Below are 13,492 nucleotides of genomic sequence, written 5' to 3' on the forward strand. Positions count from 1 at the left end.
AATTTCATAAGTAGAGGTGTACTTTATATGTCAATTATAGATATATATATATATTCAAAATAAAAAAAGAAGTGAATGATAAGGAGGAACAGGTCCAGGGAAGCTTTAAATTCTAAGGAAATAATCGAAAACCAACAAGAGGTAACCCTAAAGTAGGTGAAAATTAACAAGGAAGTGATCCAAAATGAACCCTTTGGCTTTGATTAACAACGCAAGACAACCAGTCACGTCACGCGCAAACAGCGTTCCATAATAACGACACGGAAAAACTGTCCTGGGCGAGGTGAGCGGGGGATAATTGGCATTCACGTAAACGAAACGTTACACGTGATGTATCTCAAGCTTAATCCATCAGTCCACTACACCCAGGGAAGCAGGCCCCAACATGTAAGATGACGCCCGAAGGCAGCTAAACAAGTATGTGTGTGCCTTTTTGTTGGGCTCTTCCCAGACGACCAGCTGATCCAATGATAAGGTGTCACCGAGAGGGCGTCTCGGCTCTTTGTGCACGCCAACGCTTCCGCCGGTCTGCGGTTGATCGGGTCGCGTGTCGGGCAGGCTCTTTTCTCTTCCCGAGCCGGAAGGTCGTGTTCGGAAAAGGCACGGATTTCCGCCGGAAAATCGACCTGGCCGCTATTGACAAGGAAAGATGTCTGATTCACTTAAACTGCAAACGAATGTTCATTCTCCTCTCCTAGTCAAAATAGATTGAACATTTAGCGACGTCAAAGGTGGCCAGTAAGTTAAAATAAAATGACACACCCCATGAGATAAGCTCATTGAAAAGGAGAAATGGCGGAGGTCACTGCAATGGCAGCCCTTTCTATTCCTTTTGCGCTATTTTTGTCAATGTTACACGAATGTCACTGGCGCAATCACACCTCCGCTGGGCTGTTTTTTAAGGCCCGGTCCGGCTCATTCCGTCACAGCCTCGCGCTGAGCTGACCTCCAGCGCCCGGCCCAGGGGAACCTTCACAACAAATTTGGCGAGCGGCTTTCAGCGTGGCGACGGCCGTCCCCTCCGATCCGTCAGCGGCGCGCCCTCGTCTTCCTCAATCACATCTTGGCGCTCTGCCGCCTTTATCTCCTCACTCCACGGCCCTTTCCCTTCTATATCCCAGCCTCTTTTGCCGAAAACTAAATCTGTAATAAATATATAGACGCGTGCATAAAGGTGCCTCATTAGACGCTAACTAGAGGGAGGCTTGTGGCAAAGCTACAATGAGCTATTAATCTACATCCACCTCTTCGCCTCGGCTGAGCGATTCCTGCTCAAATGTTATCGCGTCTATCTCTGTGTTCATATAAAACAATTATTAACTAAAATAGGGTCTGGGTGGATTGGTGGGTGAGTTGTTAGTGTGTTGGCCTCACAGTTCTGGGGTCGAGGGTTCGATCCCAGGTCGGTCGTCATTGTGTGGAGTTTGCATGTTCTCCCCGGGCTTGCGTGGGTTATCTCCGGGTGCGCCAGTTTCCTTCGATAACCCCCAAAAACATGCCTGCTGGGCTAACTATATGCTAAATTGTCCTTAGATATGAGTGTGAGCGTCAATGGTTGTTAGTCTCCTTGTGCCCTGCTATTGGCTGGCCACCGATTCAGGGTGTGCCCTGCCGGGTGCCTGTAGTTAGCTGGGATGGGCTCCAGCACCCCCCGCGACCCTTGTGAGGATAAGTAAGGGTTTTGTAGTGATAGGAGAACGCAAGTGTATTTTTAAGAGCATAGGTGTCAAAGTCAAGGCCAGATTTGGCCCGCCGCAAAAAAATATATTCATGCCGATATATAGTATTTAAAAAATAAAGGAATAGTTTTCCTCTCTATATTTTCAACATGTAAATAAAAAAATCAAATGAGCAAGAAATAAAAATGAATAGTTTTTGAGGCGCAATCACCTAACTATAAACTATTGTCTACCATTCAAATGGATTGGATGTCAATGGCAGTCAAAGAGCTGGAGATTTTTTTCAACTTTTTTATCAATAACATTGCTTGTTATCTTCTATACAATGTGTGTCAACTTAGCGATGTGAAGAGGCGTGGTAGGATCATTTAAAACATGTTCCAGCAGACGGAGACCACGCTGAGCGCGCCCACTCATTTTGTTAACTCCTGTTCATTATACAGTTTTATCATGCGTATTACCCGCGGGTGGTGCAAATTTTTCATCCACCAGCCGTTGTGTTTATGTGGGGCAGATTTTGTAAAACTACACCCCCATGTATATACACCTGCAAAAAAATGTCTATACATAAATAAAAATGTGCATCACAGTGTGAATTTTACAAATAAAATGCTTGGGTAGAAAAAAGCGGGGAAAATATTTGTAGAGTTCATCAAAGATAAGTAAAACAAACAATTTGGGTAAAAAAATGGGTAAAAGAGATTTTTTTTCCAAACTAAAAAAAGAAGACTAAGATTAAATTAAATAAGAAAAGCCTTGCAAAAGATTTAGACGAAAATATGGAGTGGGAAATTAAATAGCATAAAAACAGCCTTAACAACAAATAGAAAAAAACTGATATGTTGATTAAAAAATGGAAATACAATTAGAATCATTTGAGTTTAAAACATTGGCAAACTAGGGAAAAACTAATTGAGCTTAAAGAATTTTATTTGAAAATAAGATTGTTTTAAAGTTTAGTAAATGAATTTAAAAAAGTAAAATAAATTGTGTGGTGGGGCAAATGTTGGATCTATATAAAAATAAAGGTAATTTTGACAAAAATATGTTTGGAATGTACTTTTGTATGCAGATAATTAATTTGACACTTAAATCTACCTTTTTTTTACCATTTCATAGTTTTTCCGCCTAAATCAATGCATCAGGAAACGCCCACTTTTTTAAACAATTCTGGTTGTGACATCACAACCAGAATTGTTGATGGACGATCATAATTACATTTCCGCCGCTAAAATAGCGAGTGCATATTTAACAGAATAAAAGAATGGGTGTGAAATCATCTTGTTTGGATATTTTTCAGACTCATTTGAAAATATAGCCTTTCTGTCACTTTTGGGATTGGATTTGCCTCCAAAATCTGGTCTACTGTCACTTTAACACTTTCATAGCATTTCATAGCACGTTTAAACTCACAGTTTCCACTGGTAGATGGTGACAGGAGGGTTGGCATCAGCCCGGCAGGTCAGCTGCACGTTCTGGCGGTTCAGGTACCAGTTTGAGTCGAAACCTTCGATCTTCACCTCAGGTTCGTCTGCGGAGAGAGGTGCGAAGGGCGCAAGTTCAGACATATGCACACACTTGTTGGGAACCTTGGATCAAAATATGGCAAGAATTTGCAGGCGCTCAAAACAGACGTGCTGCGTTCTGTCCTCATACCGAACATCATACGGCATTCCCGACTCGTCTTGCTCTCGTTTCAATTTGTCAACAACTGACGCGAGCGTGTCGTGACAGTACGCTATCTGTTTGTTCTACAGGGAATGCACTTTTTTTTCTGTACTGAGAGCAAGAAAATAACAATTCAATAGTTTGTTTTCCATGATCGTAATGATTGAATAACTGGATAATCAATATTTATTCAAATTTAAGCCACACTGGGCTAAAAACCGCAGATATTCACACCTAAATAATCCTAAAATATCCTCAAGATGAGTGCAAAATCCAATTTACCCAAGACACCACATTTCTGGTCACCTGTACTCAAGCAAAAATGAATAACTTTTCAAACAACATTCTCAACATCAATATTTTGATATTTCTGGATACTTTTAGCAACCCTACAAAAGTCATACAGATCATTCCCCTGTGAAAATCTATCTGAAACACACAGGATTAAAAAACGCAGGGTTCAAAGCAGAGGAAAATATGCCAAAATGTCTTTGTTGCTGTTCCCGAAATGAAAGTTTTTTCCAATTGGCAGGCTTGAGGAGCCGGATGTTGATTTAGTAGGAAGGTTGAGTGCCGCATATTTAGTAGCTCATTGACGTTTACGTTTGTTTGCGCAGGCGTCGCTAAGTTGACTTTTGTTTACTGTAAACCGAAGCCTGCAAGTCCCCTAACAACACAGGCAACAGGCGAAGGGTGACCTATGCAAGGCCCCAGAAAGTTAAGTTACCACATCCCTAAAAAAATATCATTATAGGCAGCCTTATTCTGCTCATTACCGACATTGGCATTGACGTATGAGCTCATCCTGTTCATAAATTCATTTGCTTGCTTATTTGAGGATGATTTAATGGCGGAGAAGAGAGAATTTATATACATTTTTGGTTATGGTCAGAAGCAGCAATCTGTTAAGACTCAATCAAAATCAATCAAATTAATCGGATGTCAATTGATGAGTAAGTAAGAAAGTTAATCCTTTGTAGATGATTTTTAACGTCAACTTGTCTTTGAAAATTTGGGTTATTGATGTCAAACTCTCATTTTTGAGTACATTGGTGAACTCTTGGAAAAAAATAGCAATTTTTATACTGATTAAAACTCGAAAAGACCCTAACCCATTGCAAAACTGTATCGTTATTTAAAAAAAAAAGAATTATTCTGAATAACTAATAGTATTAGAAAATAGCCCATATACAGTGACAACTTCGACGACATCTTATCTGGGCTATATATATAAAGAACAAAAAAAAACGTCTTAATTTGATGCAAATTCAATGGTGAGCACGGCCGTCCGTTGGGTTGAAATTCCTAATACGAGCGTGGCCTCAACCTCACGGAACGATAGTAATGTTTAATTGCCATTCGGATTATGAGAAGCAATAAAACTGACAGGGTTCTCGCTCTATTGCGGAAAACTCCGCCACTATAAAAAAAAGGCGCATCTGCTTACACTGCACATTGAGCACCACGCTGTCGGTGAAGCGCTCGTTGCGGTAGGTGACGATGCAAGTCAGCTTTTGCTTGTGCGTCTCCCGGCCGGGGACCACCACGTAGTTGCTGCGCACCGTCACCGTGCCGTTCTGGTTGCGAGTCTCTTGGAAGGTGGCCTCTCCCTTCAGCCGGGTGTCCCACCTGATGATGCTGGGCGGCTTGCCGTTGGCCGACACGCACGTGGCCACCGTCATCTTGCGGCGTTGGGAGCGGGCCACGATGGTGGGCGTGGTCAGGGTCATGCGAGTCAAGGGCCGAGCTGTGGAGACAATGGCGTTAGAGCACGGGTCGGGAATGAGAGAGACATAAACAATTCATATTTTGAAATGTAATTACTTGAGATCTATACAGTGGTACCTCGACATACGATCTTAATCCGTTCTGGGACTGAGTTCGTATGTCGAGCTTCTCGTAACTCGAGCGAACATTTCCCATTGAAATGAACTAAAAACAAATTAATTCGTTCAAACCCAAAAACAGGATATTGGATTGGAAAAACATTTTTATTTGTTCTAATTCGCCATATATTGACCAAGTAATAAATAATGAGTGGTTTAATAGTACTAAAATGTGTTTAATATAACTAAAATTGGGCGGATTTCGCGGAGGTTACAGAGAGGGACAGAAAGCGAGGGGAGGGGGGTATCTTTCCACGTTTACGCACTCGTAACGGAACAAACAAATTTAAATTAACTTGGATTAATATATACAGACACACTGATTTATTTTACACACGAAAGAGATGCGGCAAGACATTGCCCTGGCCACCTGGCTTGGTAGCATCTCGAAATTTTGATCGTATCTAGGGCGAATTATTCGATCGAAATTTTCATCGTATCTCGAGCATCTCGTAGGTAGAGCTGATCGTAGGTCGAGGTACCACTGTACTCATAATTAAAAAGAGAAATATTTTATCAGATTGATGTTTTTCTTAGCGCATTATAAGAGGTGCTTCATTTTAACAAGAAACAACAAGCAAGCTGAAAAAGGTCGCCAGTCCGACAAAACAAGTGACGAGGTCTCTTGAACATAAAATGAAACATCAGAGAGTTGCTTGAGAGTGATCGGAACTTAGATCGAGTGCTAATATCATTCAAAGGAAAACATATCAACCCTTAATGGGTTATATGATGATATTTTTCTGAAGAAAGAACCATTCCAGGAACCTGATTTTTCAAGTTTAAGTAAGATAGGCGCAGAGTGGTCTTAGCCTAAGTGGTTCTTGAAAGGGAGAGTAGCTTCAACAATTGGGAGAGGCGAGTAGCTAAGGTACTTGAGCTCCAATATATACATACACCATATTATCAGACGGAAGTTTTTCTTAATGGATCATGAGGCATGCTTCACTTTTACGAAAAATAAGCACTAGCGCGTGAGCTGAAAAAACTACGACGGAACAAGTGACAAGGTCTCTTAATCATAAAACGAAACATCACACGATGGCATCCTCTCTCTCTCTACCACCTCCGATTTCCTTTAGGATATTCTTACCGAAGACGGTGAGGTTGACCATGTTCTCGCGGTTGCCCGCCGGGAAGGTGGTGTACTCGCAGATGTACGCCGCTTCGTCGTACAGCTGCAGATTGGAGAACACGATAGTGGTGTCCTCCAGCGATGGCGTGCGGTGGCGCACGGCCGCCTGCTTGAAGGTGACGCGTTCCTTGAAGGGCGCCAGCACCGACACTCCCAGAGCCGGGTTGGCGATGGCGACGTTCTGCTTGGTGCCGTTCAGGAGCTTCTGCCAGGTCACCTGCGAGATCTTCACCGGCGGATTGCTGTTGATAAAAATACAGCGCAGCTCCACCTGGGAGCCGACAAAGCCGGACTTGCTTGAGTCCATCTGGACCATCTGGCTGCGAGCACCTGTAGAGGAAAAAGATGGGGATACGTAAACATACGAAACTAGAGCGTAGTTAAGAATAAATGCTCTTTTTCTTGAATGCTGCATATCAATGTACTGTATTTTGCTGGTTAATATACCCCCCCATTTAATATACCCCGGTATATTAAACGGCAGGGGTATATTAAATGGCGCACAAACGGGAAGGTACGATCCACTACGCACTCTTTATGCCGTGACGGGGTGCATCAACGTTTTGCAGACTAAAACTAATTACTGCTCAGGTTAAAACTATTTACTGCTGAATAAAGTCTGACTTGGAATTAAAACCCTTTGACTGCTGAATAAAGTCTGACTTGGAATTTTAATGAACTTAAGTATCTATAATTATGCCCCCATGAACACCATACAAATCTTGTCAAAAAAGCTGAGTTGCCGTTTAATATACCCGGGTATATTAAACGGCAGTGGTATATTAAACGGCAGGGGTATATTAAACGGCACGGGTATATTAAATGGCACACAAACGGGAGGCTCAAAAAAGCAAAAATCATTTAATATACCCGGGTATATTAAACGGCAAAATACGGTACATTTGCATTAAGATTCGGGTGCCTTGAAAACTGACGTCGTTTTGAAGGTGTTTAACTTTACAGTTAACCTGAGCTGTACTGTATTGAACCCGTTAAGATTGGCCTTCAAAAATTGCTCAACAAATCATTTTCCATCATCACTATATTATCTTCAACTAAATTATGTAACGTCTGGTCACCGAGACGAGACAAATTTCTGGAGATCAACACTCTCGATCTTCAAATCGCCCAACACCAGCTACTTCTAAACGATTGCAAACCACCGCTCCAAACAATTTTAACAAAACAGGGCAAACCGTGGAAGTTTACCATTATCGACCGATTGGCCAAGAGCGGCAAGCACGTATAACCAGCGGTGCATTTGTTCTAAATACACTACAATCTGAGGGTGGCACGTGCGTAATGTGGCTTTCGTCCGTGGGGTTGCCTTTCTTGATGAGATGGAAGGCTAATCAAGGCACAGAAGGACGACGAGTGGACGCCGGTGTGTCGCCTTGCACCCCCCTCCATCCTCAGCATGTTCCACCGAGGCTGTATCACTTTTAATTACCTTTTATTTTCCCCCTTAGAATGCCTGAGGCTGCAATTACGAACTCCAAGGCTCTTAATAAACGCAACGGGAACATGCGCCTATAGAAATATCGAGCGCCAGTTACACCAGTGTTTCAGAAATTGCTCCTGATTTTTTTTTTTTTCCACAAGCCCACACAAACGAAGCTAATTATGTTTCTATTTAATGGAATGGAGATGAGATGAGGTGGAGGTTTGAGCACAGCCAATAAACACAACGCTGGAAACAAAAGGGTCTTGCGATGTCCCTGAACTGATCACGTCATATTTAATCGTAATCCGGTAAAAAAGATGTTTCTTAAAAATTATATTTACCTATTCTATTAATTCATTAGTTGCTATTGATGGTGGGAGATGTCCAATGAATGAGTTATGATAACAGTAACAAAATAATTTGTTATAATAATGCTAAAGAAGACATACAATAATATTTCTACATTTATATTTACACTATTAAAACAATTTTAGCAGAAAAAGTGAAAATGTTGACCAATAGCAAAAAAACGATCAAGAAATCACAAGTAAAATAGCTCAAATTATCACATCGGGTGACCAATTGTATTGCTTGTATACGTTTATTTATGTAAAATAAAATAGGTTGTGTGTTTGTTTATTACATAGTCAGATGCAAAACATGACAGCATTGTTTCACCCATAACATGAGCAAAACTTTTGCAGTTTGCTTTATACCGTTTTGTCTTGTTTGCCACATCTTTGTTAGTGCACGCCTTTGATTTACACACACTTGTGGCTGTGGTCCCCCCTGACACCGTCCCACCTGCCTTACAGAGCCTGGGATTTACAACCGGCTGTAATTAGCCACAAGGTGTGAGCTGCGAGGGGAAAGTCCTGAGTTAACGGCTCATAAAGCCACCCGGGATCGTGTCGTAAAAAAGTCCGTCTAAATATGTTGCGCTCCCGAGCAAATGGTACACACCATTTCAAAGTAGAAACCAGACTTACTTGGACATCTAAAATTGATGCTGAAACCCTGACTTCAAGCCTGAACTAAAACTTTACTGACCTTTTCAGGCACAGTGGAGAGATACTGTATTTAAAAATTGACATTTAAGACCTATATCACTTTATAGAGCAGGTGATTATTTCTGGTCATTAAAAAAAGCTTTTATTATATCGTTAAAAAACATTTTTGATTTTACCATATAATTTTTAAACATAATTGTTAATTATTTTAAGCATTTAGGCCAGGGGTGTCAGACTCGGGTTGGTTCGTGGGCCGCGTTAACGTCAACTCGATTTCATGTGGGCCGGACCATTTTAGATATAATAATTAGATTTTTTTTAAATAAATTGATTAAAAGAACTGGATTAAAAGCCCTGAATATTCAGTTTTTATAGATCTAAAACAATGTTGATTTTAGCTTTTTATAAAATATATTTTTAGATTTTACAAAATGATTTTTGACCTAAAAACACAGAAAAAAATGATTAAAAAATTACAATTATTGATTTAAAGGGGGAAAATCAGGAAATTTAATATACATCTATAGTCTTCATTTTAATTTGATCCTAAAACAGAAAATCGACACATGATTTACTTTCCCGGGCCACACAAAATGATGCGGCGGGCCAGATTTGGCCCCCGGGCCGCCACTTTGACACACATGATTTAGGCAATGATAAAGTCTATTTAATTGAAATAATGTAATTTTCATTTTGGTGATTTAAAAATATTAGGAATTATTTAAAAATATTAGGAATTATTTAAAAACATTAGGAATTATTTACAAATATTAGGAATTATTTAAAAATATTAGGAATTATTTAAAACTGTATTAACAATATTTTTTTTTAATGGTTGTCCGTCTCCTTGTGCCCTGCGATTGGCTGGCCTCATGAATGGCATATTGACATTGTTTTACAATAATACCTGACTCGCAAACAGGAAATATTCGCGAACCTTGCCGTCAAATCCATCTTCGGCGTACTAAATAAGCGGGTGCGCATTCAGTCTCCGCCGCATCTCGGCAAACAGACTTCCTTTTTTACCGTGAAAAAAAAAAGACAATTTCAACGCATTGTCCCGGCTTTGGCTGTAGCGGGGCCGCCGCCGAAGAGACTTAAGTGACAACCTTTAGAAGTTAGAGAACGCAACATCATCTTTCATTTCCCCCGCGCCACGTCTGCAAAGATTTCAACCCGCGCCACCCACCCGATGACAGATTGATTCGCTAACGTGCTTTGACAGCGAGGACTAGCCACCTTGTCATGTGTACCTTGAGGAACACCTGTGTCCTTGCGCACCTCTGCTCCACTTTATCACCGCCCGCATTAGCGGAGCGACGCCGCCGGCCGTATGATATTTGGCCGCCCGTGTGATATTTCATGAGACGGCAAACGCAATTTGCCGCATGACAGCGTCGGTTAAAGTTAGATGTCGGGTCCCTTTCACAATGCCTGTCAATTTCACTGCTCAGGCAGCAAAATGCTTCCTGAATAAAAGGAGTTAGACTTCACTAAATTTGGGTCACTAAAAAAGAAAAATGGTTGTCAGAAGTTCCAATTCACTTTCATTTCCGATATGCAGTATCTGGCACAAATTTTAAAGCGATACTAAGTAACTTTTACATTTTGGAAATTTTGGCGACATCAGTGGCCAAACGTGGTAGTGTTTTGCCTATCGGAAAACAATCTTTCCCATGAGGTCATGAGGCCATGCGCAATTGTCGTGAAGTCCTGAGCTATACTTGTGTTTTTAGTGGCCAGACCAGGGATCGCCAACCCAAAATGTTGAAAGAGCCATATTGGACCAAAAAAAATCTCCAAAAGTAGCCACCAAAAAATTCAAAATCTTATAATGAAGGCAACACGTGCTGCATGTATTGTCATTGTCACCTGCCAAATATATGCCAATGATGCCGTTCTATATTTCCATGCGAAAGACAAAAAACATGCTGCACAGGAACTCACAGATACAAAGACAAGTGTGAATAACTTACTGTTGATATTTTGATATTAGATATTTAGATATTAAACTCACTCTCTCTCATGATTATAATTTTGAGAGCTGGTTTCAACAGTAACAACCTGGCGACCAAACGTCCGTTCTACCAAACGTCCGTTCTACCAAACGTCCGTTCTACCAAACGTCCGTTCTACCAAACGTCCGGTCGACCAAACGTCCGGTCGACCAAACGTCCGGGGACCAAACGTCCGGTCGACCAAACGTCCGGTCGACCAAACGTCCGGTCGACCAAACGTCCGGTCGACCAAACGTCCGGTCGACCAAACGTCCGGTCGACCAAACGTCCGGTCGACCAAACGTCCGGTCGACCAAACGTCCGGTCGACCAAACGTCCGGTCGACCAAACGTCCGGTCGACCAAACGTCCGGGGACCAAACGTCTTTCGACGAAACGTCCGAATACCCTGTGCCTCACATACCTGGAAATCAATTCCAATTGACATACGTCAACACCCTGAACCTCTTCGCCAATCATCTTAAAGTCTGGCTGTTAGACGAACAAAATTGCAATCAAAACGTTGTCCAAAACTGTGCTACTTGAATGTGTGTGTGTGTGTTTGTGTGTGTGTGTCATCGACTAAAGCTGGAAATTAGCCCTCGGCTACAATCTTACATGTTTACATATATATGTTCATTAACATGACTATGAATATGTTCATTAATATGTGCTGTGCCTTATTAAATAAATCAAACTCAAAGTCAATTTGCATTTTGTGACATGGTGACCACTTCACAGCACTTTTAAGACAGAGAAAAACAAAAGTCTGGACCAGGAAGTTTATACCAGAACCTGTTATCACACAAATCCCTCGTCTCTAAACGCTACTGTTTCAGAACCTCCGTTTTGTCCCGTTTGCACTACTTCGCTTGCTTGGCTGATCTGAGTTTGAAAAAGTCCAGCTGCTGTTCTGTGACGTTGCTTTGATTTTCCAACCCTTATTTTTTCTGGATCGGGTGCTTTCAAAACACAAAGCCGTCCAGACCCACAAAAACTGCAGCCCCTCCCGTCAACTTTACCGAGTGAAGCAAATAAACAGGCCCTCGCACAAATGGAAACCAGAAGACGGCGCGTAATTACGCAGCCACGGAGCCCAAATCCCTTCTGTCGGAGGGCCAGGGGCGCCCACGGGGACTCGGAAACTAGAAAAGTCCTCGCCTGACACGGTGGAGCTCTAATTACAGTGTTACATGGGGAGGGAGGATTTGAGGATGAGTCCTAATAGAAAGCTAGAAGCGTCAAGACGAGGGGGGGAAAACACATAAAGTGAAAAATAGGAAACGCTTTCAGGTGAACGGGGAGGCGTCGTTAAAAAAACGGCCGTCTGGCCCTCCGCTGATAGCGACGCTCCGGAGACCTTGCCGCCAAACCGGCCCGATCAGGCCAGCTTTGTTATTGTCTGGCGCCAACCTGCCTTGTGTCCAGAGCGACATCCCGTGTTCAGATAAGAAACGGTACTTAAGACAAAACGTGAGGAACGGGCTCGACTCGTTTTTCTTTTGAAAGGCCGTTGGGATGTTTGCTTTGTCATCTCTGCAGCCGGGATGAGAAGCGTATTGTATCAATACGTTCGTGAGCGATGTGTCAGCGGAGCAATAATGCGGCACGACAAAAAAAAAAAATCGCCATCGTGGAATCAAAAGAAACTGGAATGGCCATGTTTTCAAGCAGGATGTTAGCGCTCTTAGCTAGACCAATGACTACCGTATTTTACGCACTTTTTGTTCATAGATTGGCCAGGCCTGCGACTAATACTTAAGTGCGATTTATGGGGATATATTTTTTGTCAATGACCACCAACAGCGTGTTAGGTTGTTTTTTTCTTAAGAGATACCTATCGATTTTTTCCATTTGACTACTGTTACTATAATGTTTTAGTTTTTTTTTTGTGTTAAAATTAAAAAAAATGCCTTCCCAAAAGTGCAACTTGGACTCCAGTGTGATTTGGATGGATTGAATTTATTGATTGTTTTTTTAACTTTATTCCTTGAAAATTAAAAACAACAATCAATGAAAGAAGGTAAACACTCCTTATTTTGTATACAGTTGTTTAAAATGTATTTAAAATATATATTTTTAAATGGAATAAAAACAGTAAATAGTCTAGGACACGTGTCAAAGTGGCGACCCGGGGGCCAAATCTGACCCGCCGCATCATTTTGTACGGCCCGGGAAAGTAAAACATGAGTGCCGACTTTCTGTTTTAGGATCAAATTAAAATGAAGAGTATAGATGTATATTAAATTTCCTGATTTTCCCCCTTTTAAATCAATAATTGTAATTTTTTAATCAATTTTTTCTGTGTTTTTAGTTCAAAAATAATTTTGTAAAATCTAAAAATACATAAAAAAGCTAAAATAAACATTGTTTTAGATCTATACAAAACTAGATATTCAGGGTTTTTAATCCAGTTCTTTTAATCCATTTATTAAAAAAAATCAAAATATTATATCTAAAATGGTCCGGCCCATGTGAAATCAAGTTGACGCTAAAGCGGCCCACGAACCAACCCGAGTCCTGTCGTCCTGTTTTTTTTAAATTTGGAATATATATGTGTGAAAAACATCAACACGGACAAATGATGCCATAGCCTGAATCTGGCATCCAGGCCTTGAGTATGTTTAAAGTTATAGTTATTATTAAACTCCCTTATTAGTTAAAAAAAGCTTCA

General features: G+C 41.2%; 1 protein-coding gene across 7 annotated transcripts in view; it reads right to left on the reverse strand.

The window, feature by feature from the left end:
- nectin1b (nectin cell adhesion molecule 1b) overlaps positions 1-13,492 on the reverse strand; it is a 137,884-nt gene that overhangs the window by 77,747 nt on the left and 46,645 nt on the right. For all 7 annotated transcript variants that reach the window (XR_013303642.1, XM_077611964.1, XM_077611958.1 and 4 more), the window contains 3 exons: positions 6,327-6,698; positions 4,795-5,094; positions 3,093-3,210 (listed from right to left, as the gene is read on the reverse strand). Coding sequence is in view for 6 of the 7 variants with exons in the window: in XM_077611964.1 (XP_077468090.1) it covers positions 3,093-3,210; positions 4,795-5,094; positions 6,327-6,698 (790 nt within the window). In the remaining variant the exon portion in view is untranslated. The remainder of the gene's footprint in view (positions 1-3,092; positions 3,211-4,794; positions 5,095-6,326; positions 6,699-13,492) is intronic.

This window comes from Stigmatopora argus, chromosome 10 (assembly GCF_051989625.1).
Source record: "Stigmatopora argus isolate UIUO_Sarg chromosome 10, RoL_Sarg_1.0, whole genome shotgun sequence".
NCBI lineage: Eukaryota > Metazoa > Chordata > Actinopteri > Syngnathiformes > Syngnathidae > Stigmatopora > Stigmatopora argus.